The 19,691-nt window shown below is 36.5% G+C and overlaps 1 protein-coding gene across 1 annotated transcript; it reads left to right on the forward strand.

Moving 5' to 3' along the window:
• The first annotated feature begins 335 nt into the window (after positions 1 to 335).
• LOC130830741 (enhancer of rudimentary homolog) lies at positions 336 to 647 on the forward strand. The gene has a single exon (XM_057698027.1). The coding sequence runs from the start codon at positions 336 to 338 to the stop codon at positions 645 to 647; it is 312 nt and encodes a 103-aa protein (XP_057554010.1).
• The last annotated feature ends 19,044 nt before the right edge of the window (positions 648 to 19,691 follow it).

Here is a 19,691-nt window from a genome sequence, read left to right on the forward strand (position 1 = left end):
TTATGTTACTATTTTGGCAAGTACATACACTAAATTTTTAAATCAAATAGTACATTTAAATTAGACTAGAATTCATGTTTCTCCTTTTCCTTCAAAAGAGGGAAAAGAATCTTTATGTAAAAGAACTTTGATAACAAATGTTACAGATATTAGAAAAATTTTAGACTCACACATCAGAAAATTAATTCAACTCTTTTTTTGAAAAAAGTGATAAACAGTTAGGCTTAATAACTGCTTTTGGTTTATAATTAATACCATTTTTAAAAAATGAAGTTCAGGGCGAAGCTCGTGTGCGGCGGCGCGGTCGGCAGCGGCTGCAGCGAGAGTTTGGCGCGATGTCTCGCACCATTTTGCTGGTACAGCCTACCAAGAGGCCAGAAGGCAGAACTTATGCTGCCTATGAATCTGTGAATCAATGCACGGAAGGTGTGTGTAAAATGTATGAAGAACATCTGAAGAGAAAGAATACCACCCGCCCCTCTGTCACATATGATATCAGTCAGTTGTTTGATGTTATTGAGGACCTGGCAGACCTCAGCTGCCTTGCTTACCCAGCTGATACCCAGACATACCAGCCTTATAACAAAGTCTGGATTAAAGAGATCTACGTGCTCCTTCCTCGACAGGCCCAACAGGCTGGGAGATAGCTGCGCCTGGAAGCGTTAGGGAGATGGGGGTGGGCTTGGAACACAGGTGTGTGTAGTGTGCTGTTGTGGAAGTTTTGTATTATAGTAATCCTGTTTCCATTTTGGTACACTCTAGCCAGGATTGAATGTGTTAGATGAAATGTGAGGATGTTGTTCAATCTGAAACCCCCTTCTCCCCCACCACTCCCCCGCTTTTTTTTTTTACTTAAACATTTTTATGATGATGTAGATTGGTTGGTTTTTGTCAGTAATGTTGGTTCCAGTCCTTCAAAATGTTATAATTGCTTTATAACATTCACCGTACTAACCCTTCTTCCAATTGGGGTGGGAGGTGGTGACGCAGTTTAGTTATGTCCTCAAGACAAAGTCTTAGCGAAAAACAAATAAATGTTCTTCAGTTAAAAAAAAAATGAAGTTGGAGGGAATACGGGGATATGTGTATAAAAACAGATGATTGAACTTGGTGTACCCCCCAAAAAATAATAAATAAATAAATAAAATTTTTAAAAAATGAAGTTCAGCCTCATGTAGATTAGCATTTAATTGTTTCCCTTAAAATTGACTTTAATGCTGTCCTTAATGTCATTTAAAGTCAGCATTTTTACTATTTGCCCATAGGTTTAATATTAGTGTTCTGTCATTAATTAATACTCTGTCTAAAGAGATGGGAATAACAATTTGGTAGAAAATATGATGACCACCAAAATTTTCTTAACTTGTGGAAAGGAAGTCGCCTTGACCTGCAGTAAATTATCATTAGAGGCTTTGCCAGACCCCGGTACCCTGGGTTCTGAGAGGCAATCTGGATCCTGACTCAGAGCACATGCTAATGAGAGTCTCCCCATGCTGAGGTCGGCAGGATGGAACAAAAGGTCATGCGTGAATCCTAAATTTTGAAATTATTTTTCACATATCTCTTGTTTATATTCTCCTTTTGGAAACTTGAAAAACTTCTCTCGTTTTTTGTGAAAGAGTAAAGAACAGTTATCACAGCAAGAATAAAGAACAGTTATCACAGCAAGAAGGTTGCACTAACAGGAAATTATTCCTTTTGAACTTTGCTGTTAGTTACAGAGTTCCAACATCTCATGAAAAACAATGCACTTCTTAGAATGAAGATACATTCTTATTCTGCTACCTTCCAACTGTTCTTCTGTGTTATATGGTAATTTAAAATCAGAAATTAAAAACTTCTTATATACATAATTTAAAAAGAAAGTCTAGGGGTATTTAAAAATGGATCCAAATGGTCACTCATTTCCCATTCATTTAGTTAATTTCTATTATTCTTTCCAGATGCTGTTATCTTTGCATTTCATACTTATGCTATGAATAGCATTGTTCAATGTACATTTAATTTGGACTCATTTTTGCTTCTCGAGTACACATTATTTTTTAAAGCATGAAACCAAGTATAGCTCAATAGCTTCAAATATTTCATTTCAGTTTTTGGTAATTGCTGTTTAAATTTTTAAAACCTTTTAAATTATATAATCAAACGACTGCAGCAAAGGAAAAAAACATAATTTCCTCATTTTCTACACATATATTGTTTTTCCATGTAAAAGACTTGTTAATCTGTAATTGAACTGAATCACATGACCTTTATATTGTCGATTTAATTACATTACTTGCCCTTGTGAGGATCTAAGAGTTTTGGATATAGTGGAATTAAATAGATTGAAAAACGTCAAGTGAATTAGAAACAAATCAAATAATTCTTCAGAGATCTTGAAGGAAACTACACACACACACACACACACACACATTTTTTTAATTAAACAAAACTCTTTACTTGTAAGACTGTGAGCTTGTTCTACAACCATATAGATTATTTGGAAGCAATAGGAAAGAGGTTGGTGTAAATAGATTTAATTTTTTAAAGTGCCTCTGTATAATTCCACTGTTTGGTTGGCATTATATGACTCTTGCTTTCAAAACTTTGCACATATAGTGAACTTAGTGGTCTAAAATTAAAATAGTTTAAAATTAAGTTTACAATGAATCATACAAATGTTATATTTTACCTAATCAAAAATAAAATTAAACTTCTGTAAATATTTTGTATTTGATCTCTTATTAAATAGTATAAGGATATTTTAAAAATAGTTTTATATCACTATTATTGGGGATCTTTTACTTTACTAAAAATGTTGACTTATTCAAGTTACCTCAGATGCTAAGACCTTAGTTATACAGTGTATATAGAAATACAGATGTATAGAAAGTATTTTGTGAGCACCATAGGAAACTAGAATTTTGTTCAAGGTCTGTGAGGAACTGGAACTTGGATGTATTGACAATTCTGATCTCCATTTACTGGTTTTCTGCCATTATTTTTCTGTGATTCTGCTTCTACAATTCTTGACACTAGCAGCTAGCTCAGTCCTCTATATTGACTTCTACTAAATGAACTCCCCAACCGCTGGATTTCACAGAATCATTCTGTATGGGGGTCCCTATAGCCAGTGCTCTCATCAAAGTCCTGTTGTAACTATGTGGCCAGTCAGCTGTGACCGAGTGGACAGAGTTCTGTGGTCAAAATCGTGATGACTTGTTTGAAGACTCCTTGAAAGGGGTCTGTATATGCAGGCTTCTTGCATGACTGTGTCATAAAGTAGCCCTAGTGCTTTTGCTGATTCTGGAGCCCCAGAATTTTAGAACAAGAAGGGACTTTAGTAGTAATATAAGCTATCCTCTTATTGTGTACTGGGGAAATGATCACTGTGCCACTTGCTGATCTTACCATCTTTGCAGAATTCAAAAATTCTAGACTATCATTATTTCAGAGGCTGCCCTTTCAATATAAAGAATGAAAAGAGATTATAAAAAATTGAGAACTTCAGGAATAAAAGCAACAGTAGATTTTTAACCAAGCAGTTAGGGAGAATCAGTACTTATGATATAAGCACCACATCACAATTAGACCTTGGGGTAAGAAGAGCAGCAAAGGAAGGAAGGACCCTGCCCCCTGGATACCCTGGGGTTCAGCTCAAGGCAAGTGTGCTTCCAGATACATCGCTGGACTCCCTCAAAATGACCTCTATAGCCTGGCCCGGTTAATACTGTAAGGATAACAGAGGTCAATCTATTATAGAAAAGTGTTCCTTTGGAGCTAATTGAATTACAAAAGTTGGTCATGCTAATTATTACGATTTATGGTATTCTAGAATCATCGTGAAGTTGGTAATATTTTTAGTAATAGATCCATTTCTAAGCAAGGCAAATTCATTGGCTGAGTGAAATTAAAGAAGGAATGGAAAAGGAGACAAACTGCCATCTGATTTACATGCAGTATTTCTTTCTTTTTTTATAATGCCAGAACATCCATTTGAGAGGAGAAAAAAGTGGAGAACACATAGTCAGTTTTGCAAGAACAATGTCAACTTGTGTGTTTTTTTTCCCACCAAATTGACCAGATGTTTTTGTATGTTGGAGAAACTCTCTCTATAACAATACATATTCTAGTTAGATTAGTTCAAACAAAACTATAGTCCATGCAGATGTCTGACGTGGCAGCAGAAGGGCATGTGACTGAGATGATTTCACAGATATTTATGGCATGGCTAAGATGTTCTAAACAATGCAGAGTATTTGTGATCAATAGAGTTAGAGTGGGGATTCCCAGAATGAGTAAGTCATGGTTACTGTCCTTAAAAAAAAAATCACTGTTTATTCAAGGCAGAAAAATAGAAGCAAATAAGTACAGTTGTGGAAATAGTGTTATGTTGCCAAGCTAGACCCAAAGTGCTGAGTTAACCACTGAATTTTGGGATTAAATATAGTTATGATACATGAGGAAGAAGGAGGCAAAGATAGGAAGTTCAGACACCGAAATTAATGGTAGCTTTTCAGCATTTATGAGCGTGGTAATATAGTCTACCAAATGATAAACACATTGATAGAATCTAAAATTCCTAACAGAGAAATTTAGGAAACACAGCCCCAAACTGAAAATCATTCTTCAGGAAAGAATATGTATAACTAAAGGAAGAAATAATTAAAAATTAGTATTTGGAAACAGAAATAAATTACATATGCATGACATTCATTCATTTACTCACTCACATTTCATTTATTTAATGTTGATAAAATACTTTAGACACTTCACTTACTTTCAGGGGTCAAATAATTCAATGTTCTAAGTGGTAAGAACTCATACTTCATAAAATTATATTATTTTTCAAATTCTCTGCTGGCCAGTCTAAACAGGCAATATTTGATCAGTGAGCTGGCAATTTTATCCTCAGATACAGAATCAAAAGTTTAAATAATAAAAATGTTATAAAATATGTAAATCTAACAAATGGCCACGTGCAAAGTTCTACTTGGTTTTACCAATGGCAATAAAGAAAAGGAAGGCATTGATACTGGTTAGTATAAGGACTTTTAGAAAAAGTTGAAATCTAAAGTGTTTACAGGTTTACAATGATGTCAGATTGTGTTGAAAAATACCATGAGGAATAGTAAATAAAGTTATGAGATTAAATACAAATGCCTAATTTCCTCCCTTCTGACACTTTATTGAAGTTTAGAAATGAAAAGTTTTTGCAACACAGATCAGGGGAACTAGAAAAAAGATAAGAACAACAGAATTTTGAAGTGGAAGTAAGGGTTCAACACGAGGCAATTCATTGTTTAAGATGCTGAGTTGCTGTGTAAGACAGTTAGTTGAAACCTGTGTTCAGCAAGCTACCTTAGCCAATGAGGAATTGGCATTTTGAACAAAAGACGTTTATAATAAAGCAAAAACAGTTCATTCAGTTCTGGAGGGAGTCAGACTGCTTCTTGTCTCCAACGAAGACAAACCAGTTAATGAGATTTTTAATTTTAATATATTCCTGTCATCTTAAAACTGTTATTTTTATCCATGTTAAAATTTGTTAAAGTTTCAACAATTTTACATGTACTAACAACTGGATCATGGATGAATTTGCTTTGCATACATTCACAATGGTAGAAACAGATGATGACTTTTTTTGCCTGTTGAATTTTGAAAGCACAATTATTCACACAGCCAATAAACACATCTTTATTGTGCAACACACTAGAAATGGGGTGATTTTTGGAGAGATCGAGATATGTAAAACATGGGCCAGGTTTTCAAATTGTTCTCAGCCTAACTAGAATGGGAGATCCCTAACGATAATTACCATAAAAAATGGAAAAAAAATTATACAGGATGTGTATGTACACTTAAGGAACACTGAGGGAGGATAATTCATTCTGCTTGAGAAAGAATTTACGAGAGTGGACTTTCCATGCCCTCCAGTCTCCATCCACATCTGCCCACACACCCCATGTCTCTAACCACACCAGTGATTCACCCTATAGTTTGCTTTTGCTCATCCTGTTTCTATGCTTGGAATGTGCTTTTCACTTCCTCCTTCATGGAATGATGCCCCCGTTTTCCTTCAAAGCTCAGATTCAATATGTCCTGTGAAAGAAAGCAAGTCAACTTGGGGACTCACCCGTAGTGGAATAAGTTGGGTTTCTTGCTGCTCATCATGGGGAAAGGTAGGGGATGTCACTAAGCAGGTGTGAGAAAGAATAGGGTTTGGACTTTGGTTGAATGCTTTGGAGAAAGCCAGGATCTAGGGAAGCCAGACTTTAGATTGGATGCTGTCAGGAAATGGGGCAAGTCTATGCTTGGGTATCTCAATAAACCCTACCTGTCAGTAAGAGAGGCTAGAGTGAGGCCAAAGTTTCCTTTGTTAAAGAAGCAGCAGTCACTCATTTTGGCCAAGAGAAGTGCTGTTTGGTGTTTCCTGGGTGTCGAGAATCTTGCCTTTGTGCAAGATTATGAAATGGCCATTTTTCCTCTCATCTTTACCATGGTCTCAGAGTAACCTTGTCTAAGATTTCTATGAGATTTTGTCTAATAGCGGAATAACTGGTCTATCTCATGGAGAAAGAAGTGAAATGCACACTCCAAGCACAGGAATAAGGTGAACAAAGGTAATTACTCAGGCAAGTCACAGGGATGGTTAGAAGCATGGGTTGGGGGTGGGGGTAGATGGGGAACGCTCTGCACAAGTAGACTGACATATGATTGAGAAGGTCTTTGGATCCCAGACCAGGGCTTTGTATTCTGAACACAATCAGGAGTCCAAACAAAGCTGGAGAACATGTTGGTATCGTCTATCTGTGTAGTTTATATACAGAGGAGACATCTAGGAAAATACCTTATCACAAAACATGCAATTTGGGAGTAATTTAAATGCAGATTCAGTATTCAGTAGGTATTCTATGTTTGCATACTACACGTGTGTGCTTAATTTTTGAAGAAAAAGATGCTAAGATTCTAATATTTTATCCAATAACAATTGGTAGATGGTCTACCTGAAAATTGATATTTCAGGATAGAGAGAAAGGCTATTTTTGTTTAGTCAAAATGTTAACTATGTGAAAATGTCTTCTTTATATTTGTGTAAAATTTAGTTTCTAATAAGCAGTTGATATCAAGTATGTCATTTGATTCATACAGCAATGCTATATGTAAAAAGAGCAGGACTTTTTCTTCCCATTTCACAGGTGAAGAGTTTGAGGCTTGGGAACTGAGTGACTGCCCAAAGCCACACCCATAGGGCATACCAGCATCGGAACACAGCCTGGGTCTTGTGTCTAGTGCAGTAATCTTTACACTATTTCACACTACCTTTATATTTAAGGGCAGGCTGTTCTCTCAAACACTGAGTGTATTCTCTACCTTAAAAAAAAAAAAATACAATATACAAAAATCATACTATCTTTCCAGAAATCTTTCAAATTTTCTTTTCATGCTTAGATTTAGGTGAGGAGACACATATTCAGCATAACAGTTGCTGTGAAACCCCAGGAGATGAGAAATACGGTAGTGTGGGGCAGTCAGAGAAGGCTTCCTGGAGGAGGTGAGCTGAGTCCTGAGCCCAGAGGAATGTATGGGAATCAGCCACATGTGACATGGTGAGGGCCATGCAGGCAGAGGAACAAGTATGTACAGTGTTACTGTGCCAAGAAGTCAGCTGTGGTTTTGAGGAGACACAGGTCCCTTACTGAGGCTGGATTTCCAATTGTGAGAAGAAGAGCAAGTCAGGAGGCTGGAAAGGAAAGACTAGGTCAAGCCCTGGAGGGTCTCTCACCAGCACTTCTCAAGCTGGAGAATGCATCATCATCACTTGAAGAGTTGCTAGAACACAGGCCCCACTTCCTTTCCCGAGATCACATGTAATTCCATGTAAGCATATTGTATTAGTTGTTTCCAGGTTGGTCCAGGATGGATGAAGTGATACATAAGGTCAAAATCTGCTTTGGTCCTTTTGTTTACTCAGTTATTGAGCAACTGCTGTTACTTGTTCCCAACAAAATGCATTGAGGGGTGGGAATATTAGAGGCTTCTTGAAGGAGAATCTGTCTCGACACTGGCAGGAAGACAGATTCTCCTTCAAGAATCTCGGTCTCTCTGTCTCTGTCTCTCTTTCTAAAATCTCAGCCCTCCTCCTCTCTCCCCTCCACCCTCATCTCCCCGACATTGTACTGAAGAAAGCTAATAAATTATAGATTCTAGAGCATTTAAAAATATATACTTAATGTTATTGCTTATCAAACTACTAATAAATTCATCGTCTTTTTAAATAACTTAAACATCTGGGCTTTAAAAATTAAATTTGCATACTTATTGCCAAATAAATTGTTGGGGTGGAGTATGTCCCAAAAGTGAGTGTGAGAGTGTGTGTGTGTGTGTTTCTTACCAAAAAGATTCCTGAAAGAGTGTGGTTCAATTTTCCTGAATTCTGTCTGTCTTCTGGAACATTGCTTTCTTGGATCTGCAAACTTGAGAACAAGACTGTGGACCGTGGTGTGGCCAGCTGTTCTCCCTAGAGAAAATTCCTGCCTTGTCTCTTTTTAACCATAACATAGTTTACAATTTTAATTTCCCCGGCAGAGTGGTTTTCTGCATGTAACTTTCACAGAAATTTAAAATAGAAAAGAGGTATAAAAATTGATTATGTAGTCTTAATGTATATCTTCAAAATATGTCTTGTTTTTGTTTGCACATGGATCTTTGAGGTTCATTGTAATCAATGACATCTAAGAGGAAATGATCACCAATATGTGAAAGAAGCATATATTCTCCTAAAGAGTAATTCTTATACATGTTCGAAGGCTTTATAACAATTTTACAAAAGAGTTACTTTTTATACCTATAAAAAATGTAGCCAAATACTATTGGATGCTCTATGGAAGTTTTTTTTTTTTTTTTCTCTATAGGATATCAAATTAAGAGGTCAGTGTGTGAGTCATCATTTTGATCAATATCTATTAAACACCTGCCAGGTGTGCTTAGTGTGTGACTGAAGTGTAAAATGACCCTTAAGTTATAGGACTTGAAGCACAGAGTCACTTGATAAAAGCACCCAGAGAATTTCATGGAAACTGAATATTCTAATTTTGGTCCAAGATGAGCCTCACTAACTTTGACTAAATGGACTCATTAATTTAAACTAACAATCTGACTGTTAAACAGGTTTGGGATTAAGTAGTTCTAATCATTCAATCATGCAAACCAGACAGTGTAATTTAGGTTATACATAGTATCTTATTATTGAATTGTCCATTATAACTGCTACTCAGTCTGACTATTACACTACTGATTGTCTTCTTATGTTTCAGTGCCAGAAAATTGCTAACTTTTATATTGGTGTAGCAAGTTTTAAATGAGTTAAATGAATTGAATAAGAAAACATGACCAGTTTTTAATTACATGACAAATTTAACTTCAAAATTATATTTGGAAATCAGACTTGCCAGTTTTATATATAAAATACATACTTTTATTATGTATAAAATTATTCAGTGAACTGTGGTTTATAGGGACAGAAAGTTCACTATTACAGTTGTAATTATTAAATTATAAATATCAAAATTAAGAGGAGTTGTACCACTTAAGCAAGACACATATTTGATGTCATTTGACTATAAAATGGAGTTTGCAAGAAATTAATCTTACGTATCTCAATAAGAATAAAGGCATTGATCTAGTAGAAAATATTTTTTCACAACATTTTGACCTGCCATACTCTTATCTGAAAAGAATAGATCAGTTTTGAGAATTTAAAAACTTGACAGCTGAAATTGATTATCAGTTTTAACATGCTTGTTCATACACTAATGCCTAGAGTAAGGAAAGGACATGTTCCTTATGTCAATTTGATAACTAGTTTGCTCCTGTAGAAAGTGGCTGTGCCATGGGGACTTCCCTGGTGGTCCAGTGGTTAAGACTTTACTTTCCAATGCAGGGGGTGCAGGTTCGATCCCTGGTTGAGGAGCTAAGATCCCACATGCCTTGAGGCCAAAAAACCAAAACATAAAACAGAAGCTATATTGTAATAAATTAAATAAAGACTTTAAGAATGGTCCACATCAAAAAAAAAAAGAAAGAAGGAAAGAGAAGGAGGGAAGAAAGGAAGGAAGAAAAAGGAAGAAGGAAGGAAGGAAGGAAAGAAAGAGAGAGGGAGAGAGAGAGAGAAAGAGAGAGAAAGAAAGAATGAAAGAGAGAAAGACAGAAAGAAAGAAAGAAAAGAAAGAAAGAAAGAAAGAAAGAAAGAAAGAAAGAAAGAAAGAAAGAAAGAAAGAAAGAAAGAAAGAAGAAAGAGAAAGAAAGAAAAAAGGAAAATGGCTGTGCCGTAAGTGAGTGTGCAGGGACCTTGGTTTTTTCAGCATCCTACAGAATCTCATACTGATCCACTGCATTATATTATCTTGACTTGGAGTGCATGAAACCTGAAATTTCAGGAATCTACCAGGATCTACCCTCCAAAGTTAAAAACCAAATACAAATCCTTATAATCCTTACCATTTATAATGGTGGGTCAGATTGAATCTTGGAGAAACATATCACCCTTTGAGTGTACTACTCCAAGCCACCCATCAAGATATTAGTAAGTCTCATATATGAGGGAGGCCAAGAGAGAGGGAAGACCCTAGCTTTTCCACCTGTAATGCAAGCAGCTTGGACCCTTGGTCCACTCACACCACAGACCCAGTGCTGCTTGGAGTATCTGTAGCTGCTTGGGATGCTATATGGAACCTGTGGCAAAATAATAGGGTTGCTGTTAGGAACGAGGATAGGAAAGAGTGTGCCTCAAAGTCAGGTGATCCTAAGGATGCCGCTCAGTTTTGCCACGTTCAATGCTACCAGTTAACATAAGACTATAGCAACCTTGGGCAGGCAAGACAAGTACGCATTCAGATAGACTAGGGAAGTGGATGCATGGAGTGGTTGGTAGAATTAAGTTATAAATAGCCAACCATTGGCGAAATGACTAACCCATTGGAGAAAAGAGTGGTCCTTCCTCCTCACTTTTTCTCCTTTGTTTGTTGTGTCATATATGTACATTAACTAATTTCCTCTTCACTCTCCTCCCCTAGTTATATGTAGGACATTTGTGGAATGCTTAAATTTTCATATTTCTCTCATGTTACTGAACCTCAAAGTGCTAACATGACTGAACTAGATAAGGGAAAAATAGTTATTAGAGATTCTAGACTCGAAGCCAATCCAGAGGTTGATGAGATGTGGGACATTTCATCAGAAAGTGAACTCATTTTCATTTTTATAAGGAAATTATATTTTTGGGGGATGGAGGAGTGTAGCTGATTACTCTCATTTTTTTTTTTTTTTTTTTGACTATAGGAGAGTGTTTGTCTGTATTGGGCAGTTTCAAGTTCGAGCTAGTTAAATTATGTTGAAATCCCTCTTTGTATTTTGGGGTTTCCATACATTCCTGCAGAGAATGTAATAAACTACATTCCCCAGTTTCCCTTGCCACCAGAGTTTACACATGTAACTTGGGTTATGCCTCACATTATTGAGGAAATAGGACTTGAAGGATCCTTCTGGTCTGAGCAGTCTCGGAGCAGCAAGCTCCCACCACGATGGTGGATGGCAACACATCCATCATGTGCTTCCTTCCATAGATTCTGCTTTCATTGTCTCTTTCAGATAAGATTCCGCAAGGGTAAGAGACACTAAGCTTAATTTCTTTTCCACAATTACCTTCTAACTACTCTGTGCAGTCCCTGCTACCCAAAGAAAAACTTTCCAGAACCATGCTGAAAGTATTTAAAAGTAAAAAAATTTTAAAACTCATAGGGAGAAAAAAAACACAGATATGTAAAAGATGCAAACACCATATTTTCTAGCGCAAGGGGAAGAAACTGGCTACATATGACCTTGTGTGAGTTATTTAACCTCCCTCAACCACCGCTCTCTCAACCGTGAAGATAAATTGAGTCGTTAATAAATACTTGAAGTCATTATGTATGGTTGAGCCCAAATAGAGGTGCTTAGCAATGATCTTGGCAAACAGCTCACCTTCTGTAAATGTTAGTTCCCTTATCTTACCCTTAGGATCAATTAAGAGATTATACATCTGTTACAGAAGATTAATTGACATAAATAATAGGACAACAAAAAAAGTGCATGAGTGAAAAAGAGCATGAGATGCAACATTTCTTCTGACCACACACAAAAACGGGGAAAGACTACAGTATAACAGAGTCCTGATTTTCCTGTCAATGAACTGTACCATTCTGAGCAAAGCATACATTTCACAGGCGCTTAATTTCCTCTTCTGAGCAGTGAAGCATTTGGGTCATCTGATGCCCAAGTCTCTCTCAGCTTTATGAAATTATATTGATTAATAGTAAAGATAAATTTCTCTATAGTAACTTGGATTTATTTCTTAGACTATGAAGGTATAATTTAATTCTTACATTTGCTTTGTATTCTTTTAAACCAGATTTTTGTTTGTATGAGATTTTAAAAATGAAATTTACATTATGTAGCTTAGAAGTCAGTATCCATCTATTCTGTGTTATCTGAGCTAGCCTGAATTTTTAAAAAGATTCCTCATTTTCCTGCTTTTTATGGAGAGTACTATCACCATATAGTCATTTTGTAATGATTTTTTCAGGTTTCTTGCACAGTGAAATCATTAGAAATATGATGAAAATTACTGTTCTTTCCTCACACATTCAAGTAACTATTCCTCTGGCAAGTGTTTTAAGAGTAACTCCCAAGTATTCACCCTGCTTTAGAATTGAGGGACAGCCTTGCTTCTTCTTCATTAAGTAAAAGAAAGCTTGCAGACTTTAAGTACCTCAAATTCTTGTCTCACCTTTTTAAAAATGCTGAGCATCTGCCCTAACTTTATGTCATTTCCTCTGGTCCCTGAGAATCTTCCTTTTAGGATAAACATCTATCTGCCCTCCTGGGCTTCTATCCACATCTCTGCTGGGACTTCATTATCTCCTCTCTCTCCAGTGGGATGTAGTTGTGAGTTTGTTAAGAATCCAGGTTCAAAGTCAGCCTCTATAGCTACTAGCTGTTTGGACTTGTGCATGTTCTTTAGAATTCTGTGCATCTGTTTCCTCAGCTATAAAATATGATAAAAATATAACTTCCCTGATATGACGTTTTTGTGAGCATTAAATGAAATACTTGTAAAGCACTTAGGAGGCGTCACTAAATATTGGTTATCATTTTCTCTTTCACCTCTCCCTCTCATGTAACCTGGACATATGAAGCATAGAGTCTCTTCCACCATAAAAATGATATCTCTTTGCTTTTTGTTTTTTATTTGGATGCTGCCTTAATTTGCTCTGTTCATTCACATCTAAGCAATGAAGAGGTTACACTTGCTGGCTTCACCTAATCAATCACAAAGTCCTAGTGATTTCACGACATATTTCTAAAATGAATCTCCTTCTCTCTGTATTACTGGCCAAAGTAGTGTTTTTATCATCTCTCATTTTTTCTAAGCCAAGAGCCTCATACCTGCTTTGAAATAGAAGTGTAATTTTATCCAAAAGAAATATATAATTTAGTGAAAGAATAAAGTCATAAGAAAATGAAGATACACTCTTACACATCTACAGTGTTAGCATTTGTTGAATGAATTACAGATTTGATGACCTTCTATTACTAGGTAATTCTGGAAAAAAAAAAACCAAACACATGATGACAGATTCAATCAAGTGCTGGGAACCATACCATCTAAACTGTTTCTTTAACAAGCCAGGAGGCAAACGTGGTTTGTCTGATAGTAGCCTTTATTGGAGGACACATCATTTGCAAACATTTTAATGCAATTTGCCCTTAGAATTAGAAACATTTATTTTATTTTTATTTTTCTTTACTCCATAATGTTTTATTTATTTAGTAAACAAACCATTTATTTGATAACAGATTGTGCTTACTTTTGTGACTCTTCGCCATACCATATAGCAGTGAAGACAAAAAATGGCTATCATTCACCAGAGGAAGATTAATAAACAGATTAATAAACTATGATCCTATTAATATTTCTGTTGTAAAGCATATTTTTTATTTATTTTAAAGGAAAAACTCTGAATCTTTAATAACATTAATGGCTGCTTCAATATGAGAGGTATAGTTAGTTTTTCAGGTCTTGCATTTTATTTGTCTTATTAGAATCATCATTTTATTTCTATTTATTGGTTCACAAAAAAAAATTCCTAAAATTTGTGTTCTACATCCACTGTCTCTATTCCCTCCCCCGCAGGCATTAAGCCTTTGAAATATGATTTTATCTTCCAACAATTTAGTAAAATGACTCTGTTGTATTAGATTAAGTCATTTAAATTCTTCTGTCTTTCTTGAGTCATACGAGGCCACCTTTTCTTGATCTTGTCCTATCTGTCTTCTTATTACCTTTTGATTTCTTGATGTTGGCTTATTTTCTCCTTCATGTTCTCAAAATCAGGGTCAAAGAGGAGACTAACCAATTCTTTTCCAACATAAAATTAAACATTTCTAAAATTTAATTTGCCATGCATCCTACTGAATGCAATATCTTTCCAATTTTTCAATAAAGAAAGTTCAGACTTGGTAGTGCACATTACTGCAAAATGGATATAAGGTGATTAAATAATGACTTCCCAGTAGTTTCAGGCCAGGATGGGGAGGGAATAAGCCATTTGAATATGTAGGAGTGTGTGGATTTCGGCTTCGTGCAGAGTCAAGGTCAGGCCCATCTTGGAAGCTGTTCCTGACAAAAAAACAGGAACCATAAAATCATCCCACCAGCAAAGTACCACTCAAGGGCAATTCTGAGGGAACTGAAGCGAGGACAATAAACAATGTGCAGAAAGAAATCGAGATACTCAGGGACGTGACAGACTTCCGAGGGAGATGCAGAGCAGAGGTGGGGAGATGCAGAGCAGAGGTGGGGAGAACACTGCAGGTGCAGAGAAGCTGTTGCTTGTCATGAGGAAATGGCAGTGGTCACTGACAGCACAAGGACTCCACTCATATTGTGCTTTAGAAGAGAGAAGCCCTCAGAACTTAAAAATACAACTAATGCCAACTGTAAAGCTCATCTGGCAATTACAGCCAAAGACACTGAGAATTTTTGGTAATGAATAACAAATATTCTTTTCACTCAGTAAGTATTCTTAGTTGGAAATTACAGAATCTACTCTGGCAAGATTGGAAAGAAAGTTTTTATTAAAGAAAATTAGAGAATTAACAAAATTATCCAAGAGGGGAAAAAAATCAGTCTTGGTGCTGCTGAGTCCAGAATAATGGAGCCAGGAGCTGTGCTCAACCATGTAGTGAGACCATTCTAGTAAAAACACCATCACTACCACTTGGCATCGACAAGGCTACCTAGACTGAACAGAAGAACCAGCTGTCGCACCACTGTGCTTGCCTAGCCATCAGCCTGCCTGTGTGTGGCTATCACTTCATGCCTCCCCTCCCACTTGCAGTTCTCATTTGAGTGCATCTATTTGGTGTAACCTAGGCAATAAGCCCTCTCACCACCAACTGGAAATTTCGTATTTGGATATCTACTTTGGAGGGTGGGACACACACTTCATGAAACTATCAAAGTATTGAGTGGAGTTCCAAAAAAATGCTGGACATTCAAGCACAACAAATGGCCACCTAATTCCTAACACATGAAAATGACCATTCTCGTGAAAGGGGCACCCAGCGGACAGAAGGCAGCCGACCTGTGGGTGATGAGAGAAGCTTAGATAAACTAGACTAGTGGTCCTTGACTTTAGTGTGCATGGAAATCATGTGCAGAGTTTGTTAAAACACAGATTGCTCAGCCCCAGCCCATAGTTTTTGATTCAGGCCTGGGCTGGGACAGGAGAGTCTCCACTTTTCACAAACTCCTCGTCAGTCTTGGTAATGATAATCCCAGGTCCGCGCCCTGTGAGCCACTAGACACGAGACATTTCCTTCAGGAATAGCTGGTTACAATTTTCACAAATTCAGTCTTTTTTTTTTTTTTTAATAAATTTATTTATTTATTTATTTATTTATTTATTTATTTATTTATTTATTGGCTGTGTTGGGTCTCCATTGTTGCACACGGGCTTTCTCTAGTTGCAGCAAGCTGGGGCTACCCTTCATTGCGGTGTGCAGGCTCCTCATTGCAGTGGCTTCTCTTGCTCTGGATCATGGGGTCTAGGCACGTGGGCTTCAGTAGTTGCAGCACATGGGCTCAATAGCTGTGGCTCATGGGCTCTCAAGCACAGGCTCAGTAGTTGTGGTGCATGGGCTTCGGGCTCCGCAGCATGTGGGACCTTCCCAGACCAGGGATCGAACCCACGTCCTCTGGCTTGGCAGGTGGATTCTTAACCACTGTGCCACCAGGGAAGCCCCTAAATGTACGTTCTTTAAAGACAATTTTTTGGAGCTGTTTTAGTTTCACAGTCAAATTGAGAGGAAGGTAAGGAGATTTCTCATGTACCCACTGCCCCCAACATGAATAGCCTCCCTCATAGTATGTATCTCTCACCAGAGTGACACATTTGTTACAGTTGATAAACCTATATTGACACGTCATCATCACCCAAAGCTTACCTTAGGGTTCACCCTTAATGTTGTATGTTTCATGGGTTTGGACAAATGTATAATATATACATTTCACTGCCTTAAAAATCTTTGCTCCACCAAGTCATCCTTCTTCCAACCCCACTCCAATAACCAATGATCTTTTACAGTCTCCATAGGTTTGCCTTTTCCCGGATGTCATATAGGAGTCATACAATGTTTAGCCTTTTCGGACTGCTTTCTTTCACTTAGTAATGTGCATTTATGTTTCCTCCATGTCTTTTCATTGCTTGATAACTCATTTCCTTTCAGTGTTGAATAATATTCTACTATCTGGATGTACCACAGTTTATTTTTCTGTTCACCGACTGAAAGACATCTTGGTTGCTTCTAAATTTTGGAAATTATGAATAAAACTTCTGTAAGATCCATGTGCAGGTTTTTGGGTGGACATACATTTTCAATTTCTTTGAGTAAATAACAAGGATCGTGATTGCTGGATCGCATACTAAGAGTGTGTTTAATTTTGTAAGGAACTACCAAGCTGTCCTCCAAAGTGGCTCTACCATTTTACCTCCCCCCCAGCACTAATGAGAGTTCCTATTGCTCCACATCCTTGCCAGTGTTTGTTGTGGTCACCCTTCCAGATTCTGGCCATTCTGATAGATATATAGAGGTATCTGATTGTTGTTTTAATTTGCATTTTCTTGACGACATATGATGTGGAGCATATATTATTTTTCATTTAAACCTGTTATTATCTATGTAAATTCTGGGGCTGGAGGATTCCTTCAAGGAATACTGAAGGTATATATCTAAACTGCATGTTTCCAACCTGATGGTAGCTCTCAGAATTCAAGAGCATAACAAAAGCAGGCCAGCTGTGTATTCCCGCTGCGTACATTACATGTCACAGTATGAGACTTTGAAATAATTTGTTATTTAGTGTAGGTTTTAGTAACTCATAAGAGAAAAAATTGGAGTCAGCATGCCCAAGTGTTAATTTTAAAGATCTTATGAATTTTGGAAATCATGGTATTGAGGGAGCAGGAATATTTAAAGACAGTGTACCAAATGGAAATGAATATGCTCTGTTTTCATTTGTATATTTTGTAAATAAAAGTTGATGTATCTGAGATTCCCTCATGAAAATGAAACATTTCTATTGACACACAATTTGCCTAATAGACACAGCAATCTGTATCTAGGGACTAAAATGAGGATATGATATAACAGAAAATATCCTCGGTAGTTAATTATTATTTTTATTATTTTTTCTTCCCTCTAGCTTATGCAGTTCAGAAAGCAAAAACAAACCATTATGGGGAGGATTGGTGCCTATGTTTTGGTTGGTACTGCCACATATTATTATAATCGCCCTTTCTATGGTCCTAAACAGTAATAAATCTTCAAAATCACACATGCCAATGAATATGATATTTCTTCTTTTTTCATAGTTATTTTTCTGCCTTTAATTTCTCTGAGTCTAGTGCAATTATTTCAAAGCCAAGAAATCCCTCATGTAAAAAAATTCCTCTGTGAATTTTGAAGTTTAAAAGTCATTTTGTTCACAAGTTTGAGACAAAAATGCCATTTTTCAAAGCATAAAATCTGGATCAAATATAGTTCTAACTGGATACGTTCGTATTTTCAATTAGGTACACAGGCATCATAAATTATGCATTCATATTACCTACGATGCTGAATCTCTGCACCTTGAGAGAATGGTTAGCCCCTGGTGATAATTATACAACAGATGGTTCTTCCTGAAGCAGAACAACACATATCATGTGATTTAACCATGAAGAAAATGAAGAGAGGAGTTATAAAAATAAATGGAGATAGGCATCTGATTAAGTGGCTGTGCTTAGCAATATGTTGAGTCAGACACAAGCAAACATTTATTTTCTCCCCCATAAATTTGGCTGATTTTCATAGCACCATCCTAGGTAAGGATTTAAACAAACTTGTCCTGATTGTATGTATCTTCACATGCAATTTGTCCTTGTGAACATCAAATATTTTTTAGTCTGCTTTTGCTACAGTTTTAAAAATACGATCTTAGCTATTTTAGGTTACTGAGGCATGAAAAATACCTTTATGATGGAGAGGACTCAAAAGATATTTGCTTTGCTTATCTGGAAAAGTCAAAAGCCCTCTCTTTAACAGCTTTATTCAGATATAATTCATATACCATAAAATTCACTTTTTAGGTGTTTAATTCATTGGTTTTTAGTAGATTTATATTTACAATGTTTGTGCAACTGTCACTACTATCTATCATTTCAACACCCGAAACCGTGTACCATCCATAGTCACTCCTCATGGCCCCTTGTCCATTCAACACCCCTCCCTACCAACAGAGACAAACAGTCATACACTTCCTGTCTCCACAAACTTCCCTATTTGAATACATCTCAAAAATGGAGTGATACAATATGAGCTCTTTTTTTGACTAACTTCTTTGACTTAACATAGCAGTTTCAGGGCTCATCCATGTTCTAGCATATCAATGCCTCATTTATTTTTACGGCCGAGTAATATTCCATTGTATGGATATACCAAATTTTGTCTATCTTTTCCTTAAATGATGGACAGCTTTGGCTATTATGAGTAGGACTACTATGAGCATTAGTGTACAGGCTTTTGTGTGGACATAGGTTTTCAATTATCTTGGGTATGTAGCTAGGAGTAGAGTTGCTGGATCTTATGGTAACTCCAATTAAAAATTTTGAGGACATGCCAATTTTTTTTCCCAAAAGCCTCTGCACCATTTTATATTCTCACCAGCAATGCATGAGGGTTCCAATTTATCCATATCTTCACCAACACTTGTTATTGACTATTTTTTTCTTTGAATTTTAGTCATTCTAGTGGATGTGAAGTGGTATCTCCTTGTGATTTTAATTTGCATCTCTTTAATAAGTAATGATACTGAGCATCTTTTCATGTGCTTACTGTATATCGTGCTTATACATTTTGTGTTGTGTTTATTTGTATACCTTCTTTGGACAACTGTCTCTTCAAATGCTTTGCCCATTTTTAATTGTGTTGTTTGTCTTTCTACTGCTGAATTGCAAGAATTCTTTATATATTCTACGTACAAATCTCTTAGATATATGATTGCAATTATTTTCTCTCATTGTTTGTGCTGTGCGCACTTTCTTGATGGTATTCTTTGAAGCAAAAAG

This window comes from Hippopotamus amphibius, chromosome 11 (assembly GCF_030028045.1).
Source record: "Hippopotamus amphibius kiboko isolate mHipAmp2 chromosome 11, mHipAmp2.hap2, whole genome shotgun sequence".
Lineage (NCBI taxonomy): Eukaryota > Metazoa > Chordata > Mammalia > Artiodactyla > Hippopotamidae > Hippopotamus > Hippopotamus amphibius.

What these genes read in the sequence shown, in the direction of transcription:
- LOC130830741 (XM_057698027.1), top strand. Translation starts at nt 336, where the DNA reads ATGTCTCGCACCATTTTGCTGGTACAGCCTACCAAGAGGCCAGAAGGC.